Raw genomic sequence first — 24,003 nt, 5'->3', positions numbered from 1 at the left:
AAAGATCCTAGAAATGTTGTCCCACAACACAATGCCACAGATGTCTTAAGTTTTGAGGGAGCGTGCAATTGGCATGCTCACTGCAGGAATAGCCACCAGAGCTGTTGCCAGGGAATTGAATGTTCATTTCTCCACTATAAGCCTCCTCTAACGACGTTTTAGAGAATTTGGCAGTACGTCCAACCGGCCTCACAAACTCAGACCACGTGTATGGGCGATCGCTTTGCTGATGTCAGAGTGGCCCATGGTGGCAGTGGGGTTATTTAAAAAGAAAATATATACATATTTTACCTTTATTTAACTAGGCAAGTCAGTTAAGAACAAATTCTTATTTACAATGACAGCCTAGGAACAGTGGGTTAACTGCCTTGTTCAGGGGCAGAATTACATATTTTTAATCTTGCAACCTTTCGGTTACTAGTCCAACGATCTAACCACTAGGCTACCTGAGCAGGCATAAACTAGATACAATGAATACAATTCCATTTTATCAATGGCTATTTGAATGCACAGAGATACCGTGACGAGATCCTGAGGCCCATTGTTGTGCCATTCATCCACCGCCATCACCTCATGTTTCAGCATGATAATACAATGCCCCGTGTCGCAAGGAACTGTGCACAATTCCTGGAAGCTGAAAATGTCCCAGTTCTTCCATGGCCTGCATTCTCACCAGACATGTCAACCATTTAGCATGTTTGGGATGCTCTGAATCGACGTGTACGACAGCGTGTTCAACTTCCCGCCAATATCCAGCAACTTCGCACGGCCATTGAAGAGGAGTGGGATAACATTCCACAGGCCACAATGAACAGCCTGATCAACTCTATGTGAAGGAGATGTGTCGCACTGCATGATGCAAATGGTTATCACACCAGACACTGACTGGCTTTCTGATCCACGCCCAAACTTTTTTTTATTTCAGGTATCTGTGACCAACAGATGCATATCTGTATTCCCAGTCATGTGAAATCCATAGATTAGGGCCTAATGAATTTATTTCAATTGACTGATTTCCTTATGAACTGTAACTCAGTAAAATCTTTGATATTGTTTATATTTCAGTTCAGTATAAGTTTGAAACAGGGCTGAAAAGTGTGTGCGTGCCTGTGTCTGTTCGCTCATTAAATATGTATGGTTTCCCCAACACCCTCCCTCCCACGGTCGTTGTCGTCTGCCTGCCTGCACACACACACACAAACACACACAACAACACACCCACCGCCCACCCACCCACCCAGTGGTTGCCTGCCAGCCAAGAGCTCTGGCAGAGTGACCAGCAAGAGAAATATCCCTGGCCAAACATGTGTTGCCACAGTAGCCACACACTCACACACACATAGACACACACACACATACAGAGAAACAGACAGACAAACATACACAGGGACACAAACACAGTGCCTGGGGAGCTTGTGTTAATGTCTGTCCATGTATGACAGACAAGGTGAAGGATCCTCCAGGCAGACTCCCTCTTTAGAGAGAGAGACACAAACAAACCGCCGCGTACACACACACACACACAATACACACACACATTAAGGCACTGAGGCAGACAGAGATGCATATCTGAATCCTGGAGGGACTGGAGTGATGTTGTTGTTGTTGTTGTTGACTCACTAAGATGCTCTCTGCTCAGCTATTCATCGTACCTTCCTACTTCCTACTTATGGGCCTCACTCTTCAGTAAAGAAAATGTTGTTGTTGAAATGACGACCAACCGTCCGCTAACTAGCATAACGACTGCGTCCCAAATGGCACCCTGTTCCCTATGTAGTGCAGTACTTTTAGCCACAGCCCCATGGGCCCTGGTCAAAAGTATTGCACTACATAGGGAACAGGGTGCCATTTCAGACGTAACCATCCACTTCCACTCTCCCCTCCCCGCCGCTATGCAAAGTAGCTAATTCCCTGCTGTTTGGCTAAGTGATTGTGACTTCCGCTGGTGCCTACCTTTATTAGATTAGTAGGTAGACCCTACGCTACTCCACACATACACTCATACACAAACAGACACACACACACACACACACACACACACACACACACACGCACACGCACACACACACACACACACGCACGGGAGGAGAAGAAAGGAGAGTGCCAGCAAAGGCCAATAATTACAGAACACTGTAGAATTAATGCAGTGGAGTGCATTTAACAGAGTTCTGCGTTTAGATACTGAGAGGTAGGGAGGGACGGAAGGAGGAGGGAGGTCAAGGATAACTCAATTAAAAGAGAGAAAATCTTTCAGGAAGTGGAATGTTAATACCTGGTTTAGCGCTCCATTGGAATTTGTAATGTACATTAGAGTTAATTAATTGTGCCGTTAATTGTTCCTCTCTCTCTCTCTCTCTCTCTCTCTCTCTCTCTCTCTCTCTCTCTCTCTCTTCCTTTCCTCCCCTCACTCCCCCTCCTCCTTTCCTCCCATCTCCATCCTTCGTTTCCTCTCCTTTCCTCCTCCCTCCATCTCCATCCTCCTCCCTCCAGTCCATGGTGCTCCTGCTCCACAGCCAGCGTCAGTACATCTTTGACTACGACCTGTTGGACCGCCTGTCTGCTGTCACCATGCCGTCGGTGGCCCGTCACACCATGCAGACCATCCGCTCCCTGGGCTACTATCGCAACATTTACAACCCCCCGGAGAGCAACGCCTCGGTCATCGTCGACTACAGCGAAGACGGACAGCTCCTCAGAGTGGCCCACCTAGGGACAGGTCAGACAACTGTCAAAGCTGCTATGGTTGTGTTATGTGTTGAGTATGTCTAACGTCTTTGTCTCGTCTGTCATCAAGTACATTTTTTTTTATTATCGCAAAAAAAGAGAACATTTTCAGAAACGTCAAGAAAACTTCCCTAAAACTGTATTGCCATTCAACAAAATTTGCTAGGAGTTTATGTTGGTGTTGTACACAGAATAACCACCCACTTCTATATCAACAGGTCGTAGAATTCTCTACAAGTACCGACGACAGAACAAAATGGCGGAGATCTTGTATGATTCTACGAGGGTTAGCTTCACCTACGATGAGACAGCCGGTGTGCTGAAGACGGTGAACCTCCAGAGTGAAGGGTTCATCTGTTCCATCCGGTACCGGCAGATTGGACCGTTGGTGGACCGGCAGATCTTCCGGTTCAGTGAGGACGGCATGGTGAACGCACGGTTTGATTATACCTACGACAACAGCTTCCGGGTCACCAGCATGCAGGCTGTCATCAACGAGACGCCGCTGCCAATCGACCTCTACCAGTTTGACGACATCTCCGGGAAGGTGAGGTTCTTCAATCACGTCTAAAACCTTTTAAAAACCTTTCTCACATTTCATTATTTTACTGAAAGTGTGTGATTTAAATGCACTTTAAATAAATAAAGTTTCATCTGATTTGAAGGTGGAACAATTCGGAAAGTTCGGTGTGATCTACTACGACATCAACCAGATCATCTCCACGGCCGTCATGACCTACACCAAGCACTTCGACGTCCACGGACGGATCAAGGAGATCCAGTACGAGATCTTCAGATCCCTCATGTACTGGATCACCATCCAGTATGACAACATGGGCCGGGTGACCAAACGCGAGATCAAGATCGGACCGTTCGCCAACACGACCAAGTATGGTTACGAGTACGACGTGGACGGTCAGCTCCAGACGGTCTACCTCAACGAGAAGATGATGTGGCGCTACAACTACGACCTGAACGGCAACCTCCACCTGCTCAACCCGGGTAACAGCGCCCGGCTCACCCCGCTACGCTACGACCTCCGAGATCGCATCACGCGGCTCGGGGACGTCCAGTACCGGCTGGACGATGACGGGTTCCTGAGACAGAGAGGAGCTGAGATCTTTGAGTACAACTCCAAGGGCCTTCTAGAACGCGTCTACAGCAAAGGCAACAGGTTAGTTGGACGATTGGTGACCTTACCTGACTGTACCATCCATACCCCACTGTAAACATACACCCAAACCTGGACCACTGACGTTTTTTTGCGGGGGGGAAATATGTATTTCATTTGTATTGTGTTGTTTGATGATAATTCTTGTAAATGTGTAAATTGTTTCAAATAATTCACTGCTATTAATACTCTGTAATGTTTCCTAATTGTAAAATCTCTCTTCCTCTCCCTCCCTTCCCCCAACAGTTGGACCATCCAGTACCGCTACGACGGGTTGGGCCGCCGTGTGGCCTCCAGAACCAGCCTGGGCCAGCACCTGCAGTTCTTCTATGCAGACCTGAACTACCCGACCAGGATCACGCACGTCTACAACCACAGCAGCTCAGAGATCACATCTCTCTACTACGACCTGCAGGGACACCTCTTCGCCATGGAGATCAGTAGCGGAGAGGAGTTCTATATCGCCTGTGACAACACCGGAACCCCTCTAGCAGTGTTCAGTAGTAATGGGCTTCTTTTGAAGCAGGTAAGGTTTCAGACCAGTTGGAAAGGCCTCATGTACAGTCCCCGATCCTCTATGTGATGTTAGTTGGATAGCAGGTAAGGTTTCAGACCAGTTGGAAAGGCCTCGTGTACAGTCCCCGATCCTCTATATGATGTTAGTTGGATAGCAGGTAAGGTTTCAGACCAGTTGGAAAGGCCTCGTGTACAGTCCCCGATCCTCTATGTGATGTTAGTTGGATAGCAGGTATGGTTTCAGACCAGTTGGAAAGGCCTCGTGTACAGTCCCCGATCCTCTATGTGATGTTAGTTGGATAGCAGGTAAGGTTTCAGACCAGTTGGAAAGGCCTCATGTACAGTCCCCGATCCTCTATGTGATGTTAGTTGGATAGCAGGTAAGGTTTCAGACCAGTTGGAAAGGCCTTGTGTACAGTCCCCGATCCTCTATATGATGTTAGTTGGATAGCAGGTAGGGTTTCAGACCAGTTGGAAAGGCCTTGTGTACAGTCCCCGATCCTCTATGTGATGTTAGTTGGATAGCAGGTAAGGTTTCAGACCAGTTGGAAAGGCCTTGTGTACAGTCCCCGATCCTCTATGTGATGTTAGTTGGATAGCAGGTATGGTTTCAGACCAGTTGGAAAGACCTTGTGTACAGTCCCCGATCCTCTATGTGTTGTTAGTTGGATAGCAGGTAAGGTTTCAGACCAGTTGGAAAGGCCTTGTGTACAGTCCCCGATCCTCTATGTGATGTTAGTTGGATAGCAGGTAAGGTTTCAGACCAGTTGGAAAGGCCTCGTGTACAGTCCCCGATCCTCTATGTGATGTTAGTTGGATAGCAGGTAAGGTTTCAGACCAGTTGGAAAGGCCTCGTGTACAGTCCCCGGTCCTCTATGTGATGTTAGTTGGATAGCAGGTAAGGTTTCAGACCAGTTGGAAAGGCCTCGTGTACAGTCCCCGATCCTCTATGTGATGTTAGTTGGATAGCAGGTAAGGTTTCAGACCAGTTGGAAAGGCCTCGTGTACAGTCCCCGATCCTCTATGTGATGTTAGTTGGATAGCAGGTAAGGTTTCAGACCAGTTGGAAAGGCCTTGTGTACAGTCCCCGATCCTCTATGTGATGTTAGTTGGATAGCAGGTAAGGTTTCAGACCAGTTGGAAAGGCCTCGTGTACAGTCCCCGATCCTCTATGTGATGTTAGTTGGATAGCAGGTAAGGTTTCAGACCAGTTGGAAAGGCCTCGTGTACAGTCCCCGATCCTCTATGTGATGTTAGTTGGATAGCAGGTAAGGTTTCAGACCAGTTGGAAAGGCCTCGTGTACAGTCCCCGATCCTCTATGTGATGTTAGTTGGATAGCAGGTAAGGTTTCAGACCAGTTGGAAAGGCCTCGTGTACAGTCCCCGATCCTCTATGTGATGTTAGTTGGATAGCAGGTAAGGTTTCAGACCAGTTGGAAAGGCCTCGTGTACAGTCTCCGATCCTCTATGTGATGTTAGTTGGATAGCAGGTATGGTTTCAGACCAGTTGGAAAGGCCTCGTGTACAGTACCCGATCCTCTATGTGATGTTAGTTGGATAGCAGGTAAGGTTTCAGACCAGTTGGAAAGGCCTCGTGTACAGTCCCCGATCCTCTATGTGATGTTAGTTGGATAGCAGGTAAGGTTTCAGACCAGTTGGAAAGGCCTCGTGTACAGTCTCCGATCCTCTATGTGATGTTAGTTGGATAGCAGGTATGGTTTCAGACCAGTTGGAAAGGCCTCGTGTACAGTACCCGATCCTCTATGTGATGTTAGTTGGATAGCAGGTAAGGTTTCAGACCAGTTGGAAAGGCCTCGTGTACAGTCCCCGATCCTCTATGTGATGTTAGTTGGATAGCAGGTAAGGTTTCAGACCAGTTGGAAAGGCCTCGTGTACAGTCCCCGATCCTCTATGTGATGTTAGTTGGATAGCAGGTAAGGTTTCAGACCAGTTGGAAAGGCCTCGTGTACAGTCCCCGATCCTCTATGTGATGTTAGTTGGATAGCAGGTAAGGTTTCAGACCAGTTGGAAAGGCCTCGTGTACAGTCCCCGGTCCTCTATGTGATGTTAGTTGGATAGCAGGTAAGGTTTCAGACCAGTTGGAAAGGCCTCGTGTACAGTCCCCGGTCCTCTATGTGATGTTAGTTGGATAGCAGGTAAGGTTTCAGACCAGTTGGAAAGGCCTCGTGTACAGTCCCCGATCCTCTATGTGATGTTAGTTGGATAGCAGGTAAGGTTTCAGACCAGTTGGAAAGGCCTCGTGTACAGTCCCCGATCCTCTATGTGATGTTAGTTGGATAGCAGGTAAGGTTTCAGACCAGTTGGAAAGGCCTCGTGTACAGTCCCCGATCCTCTATGTGATGTTAGTTGGATAGCAGGTAAGGTTTCAGACCAGTTGGAAAGGCCTCGTGTACAGTCCCCGGTCCTCTATGTGATGTTAGTTGGATAGCAGGTAAGGTTTCAGACCAGTTGGAAAGGCCTCGTGTACAGTCCCCGATCCTCTATGTGATGTTAGTTGGATAGCAGGTAAGGTTTCAGACCAGTTGGAAAGGCCTCGTGTACAGTCCCCGATCCTCTATGTGATGTTAGTTGGATAGCAGGTAAGGTTTCAGACCAGTTGGAAAGGCCTTGTGTACAGTCCCCGATCCTCTATGTGATGTTAGTTGGATAGCAGGTAAGGTTTCAGACCAGTTGGAAAGGCCTCGTGTACAGTCCCCGATCCTCTATGTGATGTTAGTTGGATAGCAGGTAAGGTTTCAGACCAGTTGGAAAGGCCTCGTGTACAGTCCCCGATCCTCTATGTGATGTTAGTTGGATTTTATGTCCAATAAAAGCTTGTCTAAATCTACCTATCCAGCGAGGTGTTAGTTATTCCATGTATTTCGTGATAATTTTCTAGGTGCAGTACACGGCCTACGGCGAGGTCTACTTTGACTCCAACCCCGACTTTGTCCTGGTGATCGGCTTCCACGGGGGTCTCTACGATCCCCTGACGCGCCTGCTGCATTTCGGCGACCGGGACTACGACATCCCGGCGGGGCGCTGGACCACCCCAGACATCGGGACGTGGACGAGAGTCGGGAAAGACCCGGCGGCGTTCAACCTGTACATGTTCCGGAACAACAACCCTGTCAGCAAAGTTCACGAGGTCAAGGAGTACGTCACAGGTGGGAGACGGTGAATTCACTCTAGTTGACTGCTTATAGCTTATGTAAGACATAAACCTTCTCGATGGTTTATAGAAGAACGAGTATGTCACAAATGGATTACATCACAGATAAGGGACTGTGATGCGACCTTTAATGCACTCTGATTTACTCCCTATAGCTTAGGTAAGCAGATACAATTATATATGTCTGGTACCTTGCTCTGTAGAACGGTAAGGCCTGTTATGGCAATACAGTAGGGACAGGTTGTCATTGCATGATGACCATAGATAAACAGTCTATTGTGAATAGACTATTAGTATGAATATTTTATGGCTGTGAACTTTAGTAATTGTCTAGCGGTGGCATATTACCTCATTGCTATGCATCACAATGATATTGCTATTGTTTTCAGCAGTTACCCTTTCCACATGATAATAGTTCTGGCTAAACATGAAAGGTATGACTCGAAATGACTATTTTCCCCTCGGGACAATCCAGTTTGTCCTATCCTAATCTGAAACATTGGGACATCATTTCCCTCAGTGGTCTATTCTCTCATGGTCACAATGTAATTCACTTTTCCATGGTTGCAGATGTCAATATCTGGCTGGTGACGTTTGGGTTCCACCTTCACAACGCCATCCCCGGGTTCCCCATCCCCAAGTTCGATCTCACACAGCCGTCCCTGGAGATGAAGAAGAGCCAGCTCTGGGACGACCTGCCGGTATGTAGTATCCCTCCGCCTTCCTACCTCCCTCCACCCCTCCATCCTCCCCTATCCCTTCCTCCCTCCCTTCCGCTTATTTACTCTGTATCACCACTATCGTACTATCTGCCTCTCTCTGGGGTTAATTTACCCTCTATCTCCACTGTCATATCCCTTCGCCTCATTCTGGTTTATTACAACCTTCCGGTATAACGTATCCCTCCGCCTCCCTCCCTCTAGTCTAGTTTATTTACCCTATCTCCACTGTCATATCCCTCCACCTCGCTCTGCGGTTTATTAACCTTAGCTAGCTATCTCCACTCTCATTTCCGTACTGTGGTTGTACTGACGAACTGAAACTACGAGCACAATCTCACAGCACAGCTGGCTGGAAGACCAACCAACCCACCGTGTTGATTTAGCTTGTTATGACGCACCGCCAGTGAAGAAGAGACCAACAACGTTCAGGGTGGTCCACAGTTCACCCACGGCTACAAAGTACAGAGAAATCACACACACACACACACCAATTATACCGCAGCTGAATCATCCTCCGGTTTGTCTTTAAATAAAGTCGTTATACATACGTATTTGAAATGCAAATGAGTCCCTTATTAGTTTAACTACGTTGCCATGACTGTCGCTTCTTCTTCTTCTCTCTGTGTGAAATTAACAAGCTGTGCTGTTGCTCCTCACAAACCCAACAATCCCATATTTCTAAAAAATATATATAGAAAACAATAAAGCATTGATCTAAAAAACGACTTTTTTGTTGTCGTTGCAGTTGTGTTTTTTCTCATGACAAACAAACAAAGTTCTCCCTGTGATCTTTTTCTTGCTAAAACAATATTCCGTGTTTTGTCTCCATATAAATAGGACATTTCTAGAAGAAAGGGAACCTTTGAATGACTGAAGCTGGGACACTTCTTCACCATGTCAATCTGGGATTTGGTTTCATATTGTCCCTCGTTTTTTGGAGAATAATTTCGTTTTTTTTTGTTGATAAAACAGTACTAGGGGAATAGCCGCCCACCGGTCACAGACATCAATTACAACATCTATTCTACATTGATTCAACGTAATTTCATTGAAATGACATGGAAACAATGTGGATTTAACCACAGTGTGCCCAGTGGGTAAAGAAACACAACAGGCTTTACATACTCAGGCTAGAGCAACCCCATAAAAGTTTCAGTTATATCTGTCCATGACAAGGAGAGAGAGTTTGGATTTGATATCTGTGTAACTTAGACTTTTCTCTCCTCTCTCTCCTCCCTCTCTTCTCCCCCTTCTCTGACTCCTCCCATCAGTCCATCTCGGGGGTGCAACAGGAAGTGACCCGGCAAGCCAAGGCTTTCCTGTCCTTCGAGAGGATGCCGGAGATCCAGCTGAGCCGCCGGCGCTCCAACCGGGAGAAACCCTGGCTGTGGTTCGCCACCGCCAAGTCGCTGATCGGTAAGGGTGTTATGTTGGCGGTGACGCAGGGCCGTGTGGTCACCAACGCTCTGAATATCGCCAACGAGGACTGCATCAAGGTGGCCGCCGTCCTCAACAATGCGTTCTACCTGGAGGACCTACACTTCACGGTGGAGGGACGCGACACGCACTACTTCATCAAGACCAGCCTCCCGGAGAGCGACCTGGGAGCGCTGAGGCTGACAAGCGGGAGGAAGTCGCTGGAGAACGGAGTCAACGTGACTGTGTCCCAGTCCACCACCGTGGTGAACGGCAGAACTCGGCGCTTCGCCGACGTGGAGCTGCAGTACGGCGCTCTAGCGCTCCACGTGCGCTACGGCATGACTCTGGACGAGGAGAAGGCGCGTGTGCTGGAGCAGGCCAGGCAGAAGGCGTTGTCGAGTGCTTGGTCCAGGGAGCAACAACGGGTGAGGGAGGGGGAGGAGGGAGTGAGGCTGTGGACGGAGGGGGAGAAGAGGCAGCTGCTGAGCGGAGGGAAGGTGCTGGGCTACGATGGGTACTACGTCCTCTCCATAGAGCAGTACCCCGAGCTAGCAGACTCCGCTAACAACATCCAGTTCCTCAGGCAGAGCGAAATAGGGAAGAGGTAACAGACAGAATCCTCGGCACTGGCCGCCAAAGAGACTACCCCCTCCAAATCCTCCACCCAAACCTCCCTCGCCTCCCCTCTTTTCTCTAAAAAGGGGGAGGGTCCAGGCTTGTGCTGTGTTTAGCGCCGACTAGCTGAAACAAACAGTAAAATGTAGAAATATCTCAAACTGAACTAAACCTAATACTACCACTGTGGGGCCTGAAAATCAAACAAAACGGCTCCAACTGACGCAAATGTTTGTCCCATGTGCTATACAGCGTTGAATGGACTGTGGACTCTCTTGAAAAGAGAGAAAAAAAGTCAAAACTCTCGGTTTGTGAAAGGGGAAAAAATGTTTTTTTTTTTTTAAATAGACTTCCTGAATTTGCTTTCGGAAAACATATTTTAAAAAGAAAGAAGGAATGTGTTTACATACGCATACCACTACAACACGTCTGGACTAATAGAAAAAAAGCCTTCTGGTTTCTTACAAAGGACAAACGTCTATAATCTGATTCTACATCCTGACGACTGACCTTTGACCTTTGCGTACTGAAAAAGGTAGTGTTGTTGTTCGAAGTAGGACCATGGGTCTCCAATGGTGGTAACAAGACAGTTAAAACCACTTGTTGAAACCACTTGGTTGTTCTTCTGCTTTTCTTTCCAAAAGTGACAAAACAGCTCACACCAAGTGACACCTTTACCAATACTAGATCAAAGTGGGACGTTTTGGGAATCGGGAGGTTTTGTGCGTGTGTCTGTCTGTCTGTCTGTCTGTCTGTCTGTCTGTCTGTCTGTCTGTCTGTCTGTCTGTCTGTCTGTCTGTCTGTCTGTCTGTCTGTCTGTCTGTCTGTCTGTCTGTGTGTGTGTCTGTCTGTCTGTCTGTCTGTCTGTCTGTCTGTCTGTCTGTCTGTCTGTCTGTCTGTCTGTCTGTCTGTCTGTCTGTCTGTCTGTCTGTCTGTCTGTCTGTGTGTGTGTGTGTGTGTGTGTGTGTGTGTGTGTGTGTGTGTGTGTGTGTGTGTGTGTGTGTGTGTGTGTGTGTGTATACAATGGAGACAATTTGTGTGTGTATGTATGGAGGAAGTTAATCAATTAAATGAAATGAAAGAATCATATCCAATCAATCTTTTGAAAAACAATGTGAGACAGTATCTTTATGGATTTTTTTATTAAGATGAAAAATTCCAAACTTATCCGTACATCAATATTAGCCTCTTAGAGAAAGTAATTTATGTACAGTGTTTATACATAAAAAATAAAATTGTAAAAAAAAGTTTTTTTTTTTCTTCGTCATGCTTATACTCTTTACATGTTTATACTCTTCATTAAGTTTTCAATATTTTATCCTATTATAATTCATGGTAATGCTTATTGAAATAACATTTTTAAAAATCAACCCTACTGTATTATTGATTTCTGCATTGAGAATATTCGGGTTTGGGTTTAAAATGTTCTTGCCTTCATTGATCAGATTCCCTGATATCTGAGACGAACCACGTTTTGTTTTGGCACTTTTTCTTTTTTATTCGAAAAGTGTCAGTTGAATGGTCGATGTCAGTCAGACAACCATATGTCTTAGGAAATACCAGACTACTACTATCAAGAGCAGGAGAATAGTTTGGCTGTACGGTACGGTAGTATATCCTACCTTGTGGAAATAGCCTTTGAACCTTAAGTCCTTTTGAGTAGGACACAAGGAAGGGCCGCTTGCCCTTCTCAGCAAGAGAAAACAAAACACCTTGGTTGTCTTACCTAAATATAATTTCTGCCTTTCCTATAACAAAACCAGGTTGTTTCTTAGATCTCAGCTCAAACGTGAAGGCTTCTCATAATCACTATTAAGGATGGAAAATTCCAAAAACGTTCCCAGGATTTCCAGAAATTCCTATTGGAAGATTCATCCAATCGAGAATTATGAAAAACCTTTTCATTTTGGGATCGTTTCCAGAATGTTCCAGTCCTAACCACTATAGCTCTTTGCTCTTTCTCTACCTACGTTAGGAAGAGCTGAACTCATGTTCCTTGTACCAGCACAGAGAGCACAGATAGGGCTGCAGCAGTGAGAACTGAACAGAACCAAATACGAGCCTCTTGACTTAAACAGAGACAACACCACCATAATCCAAGGGACCATTTAACATCATGCTCGTAAATGTATTCCTCCAACTTCACTTTTTATCCTAAACATGGCTTGAAAGCCAGATATTACAAACACAATCACATCAAACGGTTCATTAGATAGAGCAAAGGGGCAGAGTTTAGCTCGAGTTCCGGAGGGGAAAAAAGAGAGAGAATAAACCTGGGAAAAGCCTAGAAACGGCTCTATGTGCACTCTGGGTAATTTTTCCGATATAACCTAAATGGCTAGTGAGTGTAGTGTAAAGGAGTTGCCAGGGCGATGTTGTGATGATCTCAACCACACTTGAGGAAACTTTGCCAGTCACACGAACTCTACATCCCCAGGAGCCATACCCAAACGCAGATTAGCGTTTTTCGTCATGAATGTTGTTCTGGAGGCAGCTCTGCAGAGTGGTCACTAGCTGGCACAGCCATAAAGTCATAACATTAACACCAACCTTAACCACACTACTAACCCTAATGCCTAATCCTATCCTTGAATTAAGACCAAAAAGCTAATTTTAGTTTTCATGGATTTTTCCAATATAGCCAACTTTGACTTTCCAGCTGGCCTAAGGGGAAATCGCTCAGTTCTGCCTCTAGGACAAGACTCATGAAAATAAGTTTCAACCTGCTACCCAAACAGAAGATTACAACACCCTTTCTCAAATGTATCTCATGTTTCCACGTTGCTTTTTCAGTCAATGTGACCGCCTCATACAGTAGTTTAATCTGTTTCTTTTGTAAACAGATTGTAAAAAAAGACTTGACGAATGAGAAAGTATTGTTTTTGCTTTATGATTTTTTCAATATATATATATATATCAATCATTGAATTGTATTGCCTAGCTTATTTTTCTATTCATGTGTGTGACAAGGTGGACAGAAGATGGAAGGACTTATACTCCCAGGTTGTTTGCGTGTTGGTTTTACTACGTTGTTGTCAGATTTTCTCTGGTGTTATTGGTTGGTCTTGGTCTGTACCATGTGCCATTTATTCTGCAGGGGGACTCCTAGTTGATCCTACCCCTGCTGTATCACATTGCTACTATGATGCCCCCCTCTACCCCATCGTCATCCAAAAGTGCAGTAGCCCAGCCACATACAGTGGCTTAAAGTCAGGACTAAACATTCTGAGTTTTCCTTTTGAATTTGCTGATCTCTCAAAATAACACTTCCTCAAAATACACTTTTATTGCTGTTCTGTTTTACTAAGTAGAATGTTCCAGTCTAACAATGTGTTAGACACCTCCTATTAGAGCGGACACACAAGTACTACAAAGAGGGGAGCATATGGTGTTTCGGGGTTGAAAAAGGGGTCATCCCACAAACATGCAGGAAGCAGTGTGTTCTGGGTATTGTTTGCATGCTTACAAAGTAAAACGCCCATCCATCCGTCAGTCATTGTTTCCCATCCATGTTAGAACAGACATTTACATGTCTACATGGTTAAATGCTTCTGTATTAAATTGCACTACAATGTAACAGCGTTATTGCTTAATGCTTAGTCCATACAATAACCTTAAAGTGCTGGTTGATGCCAGGCCATAGACTTTATGTCTGTCCTCTAGGTAGAAGCTTCCCCTTAGGCACAGATCTAGGATCAGCCTCCAACTCCAATCCTACTTAACCATTAGGGGGTAAAACACAAAACTGGCCTTAGATCAGTGTCTCTAAAGGCATCATACCTACCTTCCGCTTTGTCTGAAGACGGTGATTAGGTAGAGGAATTTCCTTTCTCAAAGAACTTCCTGACTTTAGAAGGAGAGGCTCATGGGATTGGGACCACTGCTGACCGTAACGCTGAGTCGTGCACCAGCATCGTTATAAATATTATATTGCCGCCATTTTGTTTTTAGAAGTGATGAAGAAGGAGAATGATGTCTATAGTGATGTCACCACTAGCATCACCACAGTCACCTCTCACCTCCCTATCACAAAAAACACACGTCTGTTTAGCGATGTCACACAGTTTACAGATCTGAAGGGACAGCAAACACTGCAACGTTGAGACAACGTTGTGTGGTGGTTGTGTGTTAGCTGGGAATTTGAGCAAAGAAAATATGTATTTTTATTTTTGTTAAGACCCTGTTGTCCAGAGTCACAGGTTAGCTGATGTTTTGGGTTTGGAGATTGAGGGAATTTGATAAAGATTTTCTATGTATTTTGTCATTTGTTTTCTTTCTCTGAAAATGAAACAGACGGGCGATAAGTGATCTAATTGTGACGTGTCAGTCAGTCCTCTCTTTGTAAAGAAGTTACAACATATCTTTTTAATTTATTTAGAGATTTGTTCATTTTTTTCTTATTTTTTTTCAATCTACATCCTCCGCGAAAGTTTCATCATAATGATATTGTTTTTATATAAACAAACATTGCTGTTTTAGAGTGCAATTAAAGTGCGATTTTAATGTAAGCTCCGAAAGGTCATTTCCGGGGATGCAATCCCTTTTATCTCCCAGATGTTAAAGATCCAACAGAGATCAATCATGATAACAATAAACATGTCATACTGTAAAGGTTTCTGAAGCTCGGCTTGAACTGCTCTTTATTTACTCTCAACGTACTGGATACACACACACACACACACACACACACACACACACACACACACACACACACACACACACACACACACACACACACACACACACACACACACACACACACACACACACACACACACACACACACACACACACACACACACACACACACACACACACACACACACACACACACACACACACACACACACAGAGAGTCAGTCCGTATCATGCATACACACACACACACACACAGACAGAGTCAGTCCGTATCATGCATACACACACACACACAGACAGAGTCAGTCCGTATCATGCATACACACACACAAGCACACACACACACACTCACACCTATCCCACTCTAATCCCCATTTTTGCTTTTAGGTCCTGCTATGCTAGTAGATCCACTATGAAGTCCATTTTAATTCAACAGATGCAAATGCTTGCTCCATAATCGCCATCCCTATTACCGAACGTGATGGGCCGACCGGATCAATCCATCCACCTTTGTTTTAATGTATTTATTGTAGGAAGATAGAAATCTCCTCTCACCTGCTTCATTATTATATCTCCTTGAAAGATGCTTTCAAAAATGAAAGCATGAGAATGACTGTATGATAGCGTGAACATAATACATAAAGGAATGGCCATAGAAATTAAAACGCCTCGTGTATCTGACCTGTTCATTGGTTACATTATAAAGGCTTGGGATACACTGTGTGTGTGTTCTATTTTAACATACTCACTCAGAACATGGAATATACATACAGTTTATTAGGTACACCCACATAGTAACCCTTTTGCCTTCAGAACAGCCTGAATTCTTCGGGGCATGGATTCTTCAAGGTGTGGCATTCAAACATTGTTCAATTTGTATCAAGGGACCTAATGTGTGCCAGGAAGATCTTTCCCACACCATTGACACCAGGCAGGATAAGGCCAAATCCTGACTCCGCCATCAGTATGACACAACAGGTACAGGGATTTGTCGGACCAGGTAATGTATTTCCACTCCTCAATTGTGCAGGGTTGGTGACCGCGTGCCCGCAGGAGCAGAAGTTCTTGTTTTTAGCTGATCTGAGTGGAACCCGGCCTGGTCGTCTGCTGCAGTAGCCCATCCGTGACAAGGACCGACGAGTTGTGCGTTCCGAGATGCCGTTCTGGCCACCACTGTTGTACTGCACCGTTACAGTATTTGCCTGTTTGTGGCCCGGCTGGTAGCTTGCACGATTCGTGCCATTCTCCTTCAACCTCTCATCAACAAGCAGTTTTCGCCCACAGGACTGCCGCCGACTGGATGTTTTTTGTTTGACGCACCATTCTCGGTAAACCCTAGACACTGTCGTGCGTGAAGAGCCCAGGAGGCCGGGCGTTTCTGAGATACTGGAACCGGCGTGCCTGCCTTGTATAGCAAGCCACGGCCACATGACTCTGTAGGAGCGAAACATTTTCAAGAACGGGATGGTGTACCTAATAAACTGACCACTGAGTGTATATGTTCATAGGTGTTATATAATCTACTGTTGGTGGTACCACTGAGACACAGCTCTTACTGGCGAACGTGCGTAAAGACGGCAGAACTCCGATTGGACGTCACAGTTGTAGCACTATCCACTGAGTTGTTAAACTACAGCGTGCAATATGGTTCAATGTGCCAATAAATCAACACAAACTTTTTCGGTTTTATCAATTTGCCGGTGTGTTGAAGCTAAAATTGGAGTCATGTATACTGTACCAATGACCATACAAAAAAGAATAACAGAGAGCAATGTACAATACGGCGAAGTTGGCAGAACGAGGAATGCATGGGGGCTGCCATCTTTATGCACCTCCGTTATTGCCGTAAAAGTAATCTCCTGCTTTATCTGCACTGATTTTGAAAAACAAAAAACGGAGAATGTGAAAGGCAACCTAATGATGAGCTTACACCATATTGTTTTCACCTGTCAAGTATTTTTCCATCAGTGCAGATGAACTGAAGATGGGCAAAGATTACGTATTTTTAAGCAATTGAGCAGTGTCTATTTATATGCGTGGTCTCCACCTAATCCTAAACAAATGCACATACAAACGTTTTATAAATGAGGCCCCTGGTGTGTGTGTATTCTCCAGCTGACCAGTAACATTCACTGAGGAAGTTCCCAGGACAAACAACAACCTGCAGAGAGCCTGGGATGCGTTCAGCAGGACAGAGCATTTTGAAACGTTCAGATAGAAAAACGCTATGTTGAGCAAATATGCCTCTCTGACATGTAGAATGAAAGGAATGCCTCTCTGACATGTAGATCTGACATGTAATCCCGACGGCTCTATTTGTGGTATATCTATCTGCAACGTTCGGCAACGTCTGGCTACTGAACGGGATCCTGAGCTGTGTAGCCCTGATAGGTGAAGATGCCTTGGATCAATCTTACACTTTTAGAGAAAAAGGTTATTCGGCTGTCCCCATAGGAAAAACATTTTTGGTTTCAGGTAGAACCCTTTTGGGTTCCATGTAGAACCCTCTGTGGAAATGGTTCTACATGGAACCCAAAGGGGTTCTACCTGGAACCAAAAAGGGTTCTCCATGGGGACTGCTGAAAAACCATTTTAGGTTCTAGATAGCACCTTTTCTTTCCTACGAGTGTACAGTATGCCTTGGGACCTCAAAAAGAAGAAGAGAAAGCTGGACAATCCTACCAGGTAGGAAACCTTATGACCAAGCAAGCAAACGCACTATAGGAACCGTTGACACCTATAAAACAGTAACTAAGGACTTTTTTCTAAGGACTATGAAGGCCTGATGGTTTTGGAGGGATAAAATGCCTTGGGACCCCAAGAATACAGAGCTGGAAGACAACCCTACCAGGTAAGAGAGTGAACATTGTAGTAGATGAAAGATAAATACTAGTTTCCCCATTGACAACCACCAAAACTCACTGCACCACTGCCATGGATGAAGTTGTCTTGACTTGGAGCAGTCATATGCCTTGGGACCCCAAGAAGAAGGGGAAGAGTTTAGACAACTACCAGATAAGAGAGAAGACTGTAGATAGATTAGATGAATGATGAATATACATTTTTCCACTGTAGCTACTTAGGGAACCTGACGACCAAGGGCCAAAAACGCTATAGCAACATACTCTTGGCAACTTCAGCCAGTAACTCAGCCGGTAACTCAGCCGGTAACTCAGCCGGTAACTCAGCCGGTAACTCAGCCGGTAACTCAGCCAGTAACTCAGCCAGTAACTAAGGATTTTTGTGTAGATTAGGTTTTTCTTACATTTCTCTTCCTATCATTCGTATGCTAAAAGCTCTGACAAAGTGAACGCCAGTACAGGCCACTGGTGTTGTTGTCACACACTTGCTTTCTCATGCACACACACACACACACACACACACACACACACACACACACACACACACACACACACACACACACACACACACACACACACACACACACACACACACACACACACACACACACACACACACACACACACACACACACACACACACACACACACACACACACACACACACACACACACACACACACACACACACACACACACACACACACACACACACACACACACACACACACACAGAAACTCTCTCTCATACATGCAGGTCAGAGAGGTACACACTTGCTCTCTTTTACTCTCACTCCCACTCATTCTCTCTCACACACACACACACAGTCCCTCTGTTGTAGTCTGTCAGTGCTGTAGAGAATATAATAGGTACTACTGGGAGGAAACAAACTCAACTCCAAGGACGACGTGAACCTCATTAAACAACCCTGGTGAAATGGCTTTTCCAGACCCAGCCGTGTGTGTCATACCTCATAGCGCGCATCCCAATTGGCATCCTATTCAAATCAAATCAACGTTTATTTGTCATGTGCACCGAATACAACAGGTGTAGACCTTACAGTGAAATGCTTACTTACAGACCCTAACCAACAGTGCAATTTTTTAAGTAAAAAATAGGTATTAGGTGAACAATAGATAAGGAAGGAAATAAAAAACAACAGTAAAAAGACAGTGAATAATAACAGTAGCGAGGCTATAACAGTAGCGAGACTATAACAGTAGCGAGGCTATAACAGTAGCGAGACTATAACAGTAGCAAGGCTATATACAGGCACCGGTTAGTCGGGCTAATTGAGGTAGAATGTACATGTAGGTATGGTTAAAGTGACTATGCATATGTGATAAACAGAGAGTAGCAGTAGCGTAAAAGAGGGGTTGGCGGGTGGTGGGACACAATGCAGATAGTCCGGGTAGCCAATGTGCAGGGGCACCGGTTAGTCGGGCTAATTGAGGTGGTATGTACATGAATGTATAGTTAAAGTGACTATGCATATATGATAAACAGAGTAGCATCAGTGTAAAAGGGGGGTTGGGGGGGCACAATGCAAATAGTCTGGGTAGCCATTTGATTACCTGTTCAGGAGTCTATGGCTTGGGGGTAAAAGCTGTTGAGAAGCCTTTTTGTCCTAGACTTGGCGCTGAGGTACCGCTTGCCGTGCGGTAGCAGAGAGAACAGTCTATGACTAGGGTGGCTGGGGTCTTTGACAATTTGTAGGGCCTTCCTCTGACACCGCCTGGTGTAGAAGTCCTGGATGGCAGGCAGCTTGGCCCCAGTGATGTACTCGACCGTACGCACTACCCTCTGTAGTGCCTTGCGGTCGGAGGCCGAGTAGTTGCCGTACCAGGCAGTGATGCAACCAGTCAGGATGCTCTCGATGGTGCAGCTGTAGAACCTTTTGAGGATCTCAGGACCCATGCCAAATCTTTTTAGTTTCCTGAGGGGGAATAGGATTTGTCGTGGCCTTTTTACGACTGTCTTGGTGTGTTTGGATCATTCTAGTTTGTTGGTGATGTGGACACCAAGGAACTTGAAGCTCTCAACCTGCTCCACTACAGCCTCGTCAATAAGAATGGGAGCATGCTCGGTCCTCCTTTTCCTGTAGTCCACAATCATCTTCTTAGTCTTGGTTATGTTGAGGGAGAGGTTGTTATCCTGGCACCACCAGGCCAGGTCTCTGACCTCCTCCCTATAGGCTGTCTCGTTGTTGTCGGTGATCAGGCCTACCACTGTTGTGTCGTCTGCAAACTTAATGATGGTGTTGGAGTCGTACCTGGCCACACAGTCAAGGGTGAACAGGGAGTACAGGAGGGGACTGAGCACACACCGCTGAGGGGCTCCAGTGTTGAGGATCAGCGTGGCAGATGTGTTGCTACCTACCCTTACCACCTGGGGGCGGCCCATCAGGAAGTCCAGGATCCAGTTGCAGAGGGTGGTGTTTAGTCCCAGGATGTTTAGCTTAGTGATGAGCTTTGAGGGTACTGTGGTGTTGACTCCAGCTCAGCATTCAATCAATAGCATTCTCACGTAGGTGTTCCTTTTGTCCAGGTAGGAAAGGGCAGTGTGGAGTGCAATAGAGGTTGCATCATCTGTGGATCTGTTTGGGCGGTATGCAAATTGGAGTGGGTCTTGGGTTTCTGGGATAATGGTGTTGATGTGAGCCATTACCAGCCTTTCAAAGCACTTCATGGCTACAGACGTGAGTGCTACGGGTCTGTAGTCATTTAGGCAGGTTGCCTTAGTATTCTTGGGCACAGGGACTATGGTGGTCTGCTTGAAACATGTTGGTATTACAGACTCAATCAGGGACATGTTGAAAATGTCAGGGAAGACACCTGCCAGTTGGTCAGCACATGCCCAGAGTACACGTCCTGGTAATCCTTCTGGCCCCGCGGCCGTGTGAATGTTGATCTGTTTAAAGATCTTACTCACGTCGGCTACGGAGAGCGTGATCACACAGTCGTCCGGAACAGCTGATGCTCTCATGCATGCCTCAGTGTTGCTTGCCTCGAAGCGAGCATAGAAGTGATTTAGCTCGTCTGGTAGGCTTGTGTCACTGGGCAGCTCGTGGCTGTGCGTCCCTTTGTTGTCTGTAATAGTTTGCAAGCCCTGCCACATAAGACAAGCTTCGGAGCCGATGTAGTACGATTTAATCTTAGCCCTGTGTTGGCGCTTTGCCTGTTTGATGGTTCGTCGGAGAGCATAGCAGGATTTCTTATAAGCTCATAAGAGTCCCGCACCTTGAAAGCGGCAGCTCTACCCTTTAGCTCAGTGCGAATGCTGCCTGTAATCCATGGCTTCTGGTCTAAAGCAGTGCACTATTAAGGGAATAGGGTGCCATTTGGGACGTATCCATAGTGCAGCGATCCCCCGGCCGTCGTGTGAAACTAAATCCATCTACCTTGTCATTTATTAGCCAGCTGTGAAGCATAAACCAAACCCACATGTTTTTGTGTGTGTTAGATGCTTAGGGCCGTTGGACGTTATGTTCCCCTCACCTGGTTTACTTGTGTGTGTGCGTACATACATATATGCACGTGTGCGTGTGTGTGCGTGTGTGTGTGTGTCTGACAGAAGAGCTATATTGTATTGACGACATGTACAACATACTTTCTCTTGGGGCTGAGCTTGTCGCCTCAAGGCTTCATATGAGCCAGGTTCAAATGCTATTTGTTCTCTGTTTCCTTTCAAATAGTTTCCGCCCGTTTGATTGAGCTTATCACGAATACAAGATGTGCAGGGTTTGCACTTTAGGGGTTATGCCATTGGCTCTTTGAGACAGCACAGCGCGTTGACGACCGGAGGAAACAGACGATCAATCTGTATCTGCATGGGAAGTAGTGTGACAGAGTGAAAGAGAGAAAAAGAAAGAAAGAAAGAAAGAAAGGGACTTGGCTGGCATGGTCTGGGGAGGGAGAGGGAGAGGGAGGGAGGTAGAGAGTCACAGACAGAAATAAAATATGAGGGAGACAGGGATGGAGAAAGGGAAGGAGAGATGGAGGGAGGGATGAAAAGAGAAAGAGGAGAGAAAAGAAAACAGATTAGCATAACGCAGTCACAACTGTTTATTCCAGCTCAAGGGGACTGACTGGAGCCCAGCCAGGTACACTGAGTCAATAGAAACAGACCTCACACACACACACACACACACACACACACACACACACACACACACACACACACACACACACACACACACACACACACACACACACACACACACACACACACACACACACACACACACACACACACACACACACACACACACACACACACACACACACACACACACACACACACACACACACACACACTAGGATGTGAGATAGACACAAGCTAGCACAAACACACATACACGCTAGATTAGAATATTCAGTTTGAGAGGTATTCAGACACACGTTAGTATTGACACTTAGCGAGATTATGTAAAACACAAATCAGCATATGTATGTCTGAGGATACTCACTGTTTACCTCTACACTGCATGGAGAAACACAGGTACAGACACATTAACACACACATGGTAGCTCTCGAGGACTTGAGGTTAATAGTCCTGCTGTGTGTATACACACACAAAAGACACACACACACATTCTCTCACAAAGATAGGAGTACACGCAAACACACACAGCGCAACAGAAAACATTAGGCCCAAATCTCTCCTTCCGCTTTATTTAGACTGTCAGACTGCTAGTGAGGCATTTTGTTTGATCTCCATAATTCAATTTCACAAGTGTCACGTTGTGTCACTTTTATGTGGCTCTGCTTCACGCACGCACGCACGCACGCACGCACGCACGCACGCACGCACACACACACACACACACACACACACACACACACACACACACACACACACACACACACACACACACACACACACACACACACACACACACACACACACACACACACACACACACACACAGGACCTGGTTGGGTGTAATCACTGTTGTGGACTGTCTGTGGCATGTTCTAAATCACAACCGTACTGTAGCGGAGAAGAGGAGGAGAGGAAGAGCAGGAAACAGGCATGTCTGATACACCTCTGAGCTGTAATTGATTAAATGTCACCGGTCTCTTTAGGCGATGAACATTTGTTTTAATTTATGTTCAAAAACCACGACTGTTTCTTCTTCTACCTCAGTAATAATTCTCTATCTCCTGTTCATCTCTCCAGGTGGGTGGTCCTGTGAACATGTTTATCTCTTGATATGTGCTCACAACAGCCATTTATCAGGTAGGTTTTTTGACGAATTCATGAGAAACATCAATAAATTCTGAGCGGGTGTTGAATAGGACTCTATTTAGAATCTGAGACGTTGGGGGAGAGCTAACATATGACGTTGTTTTAAGATGGTCATGCTATGGATCATTTAGCTATTTGATTTTGAATTTTAGGACCCCTTTATGTACACAAAAAAATACATCTAAATGATTTAAATCTTCATTTTTGATTAAATATTGATTTTGGCCTTTACCACTAAAGCCCATCGAAACACATTGAATAACACATTCATAAATGGCAAAAAGGACAGTCCAAAAATAAATCAGAAGGAACTAGGATGTGATCTGTCTGTCCTAAATCTAGGACATATAAACAAAAAGGATATATCTTTTTTTTTTTTTTACACGTACTTAACCCCTTTTTTCGTTAGGCACTAATCTACTTTCATACTTCGTAGAGCGAAACAGAACACCTTCGTGTTCATGGCCATTTCCTCTTTCCACGGTGGGGTCCCGTTAGTGTGTAGCCCAAATGATTCGGACGCTAACAAACAGAAGTTGGCACATCAACGGTACCGGCTTCAGACCAGTCTCCTGACACATTCCATAGAGCGGTCGTCGTAGTTCGGTCTGACAAACACCGCTTTAGCCGTGCCACCGTTCACCGCAGATGCGGAAGTGCGACGCTGACGGGTACGGTGTATCGAGATATCTCTAGCTGAAACTGACGGCTTTTGATGGGGATTTTTGTATTATGTAACTCAGATCTGACGCAGCAGTGCGTAGATCAAGTCTAGGGGGTTAAACCATCAAAGCTGATGTATTGGGTTTAAGTCGATGAACGCTGAGAACAGCCTAAACTCTGTGAGTTGGTTACCGTTCAACAACAAATCCATCAGCTTCCTGTTCTGGCTTTGAACCAAGCCAATGCTGTG

General features: G+C 45.6%; 1 protein-coding gene across 9 annotated transcripts in view; it reads left to right on the top strand.

The window, feature by feature from the left end:
* The window catches only part of LOC139566926 (teneurin-3), a 248,776-nt gene extending 233,816 nt beyond the window's left edge, over positions 1-14,960 (top strand). For all 9 annotated transcript variants that reach the window (XM_071388307.1, XM_071388305.1, XM_071388304.1 and 6 more), the window contains 7 exons: positions 2,491-2,716; positions 2,943-3,271; positions 3,390-3,898; positions 4,142-4,421; positions 7,311-7,578; positions 8,154-8,284; positions 9,577-14,960. In XM_071388307.1, the coding sequence (XP_071244408.1) occupies positions 2,491-2,716; positions 2,943-3,271; positions 3,390-3,898; positions 4,142-4,421; positions 7,311-7,578; positions 8,154-8,284; positions 9,577-10,332 (2,499 nt within the window). In that variant the 3' untranslated portion in view covers positions 10,333-14,960. The remainder of the gene's footprint in view (positions 1-2,490; positions 2,717-2,942; positions 3,272-3,389; positions 3,899-4,141; positions 4,422-7,310; positions 7,579-8,153; positions 8,285-9,576) is intronic.
* Positions 14,961-24,003: the final 9,043 nt, after the last annotated feature.

This window comes from Salvelinus alpinus, chromosome 39 (genome assembly GCF_045679555.1).
Source record: "Salvelinus alpinus chromosome 39, SLU_Salpinus.1, whole genome shotgun sequence".
Classification (NCBI taxonomy): Eukaryota; Metazoa; Chordata; class Actinopteri; order Salmoniformes; family Salmonidae; genus Salvelinus; species Salvelinus alpinus.
This window is presented reverse-complemented; position numbering and strand designations above follow the sequence as displayed.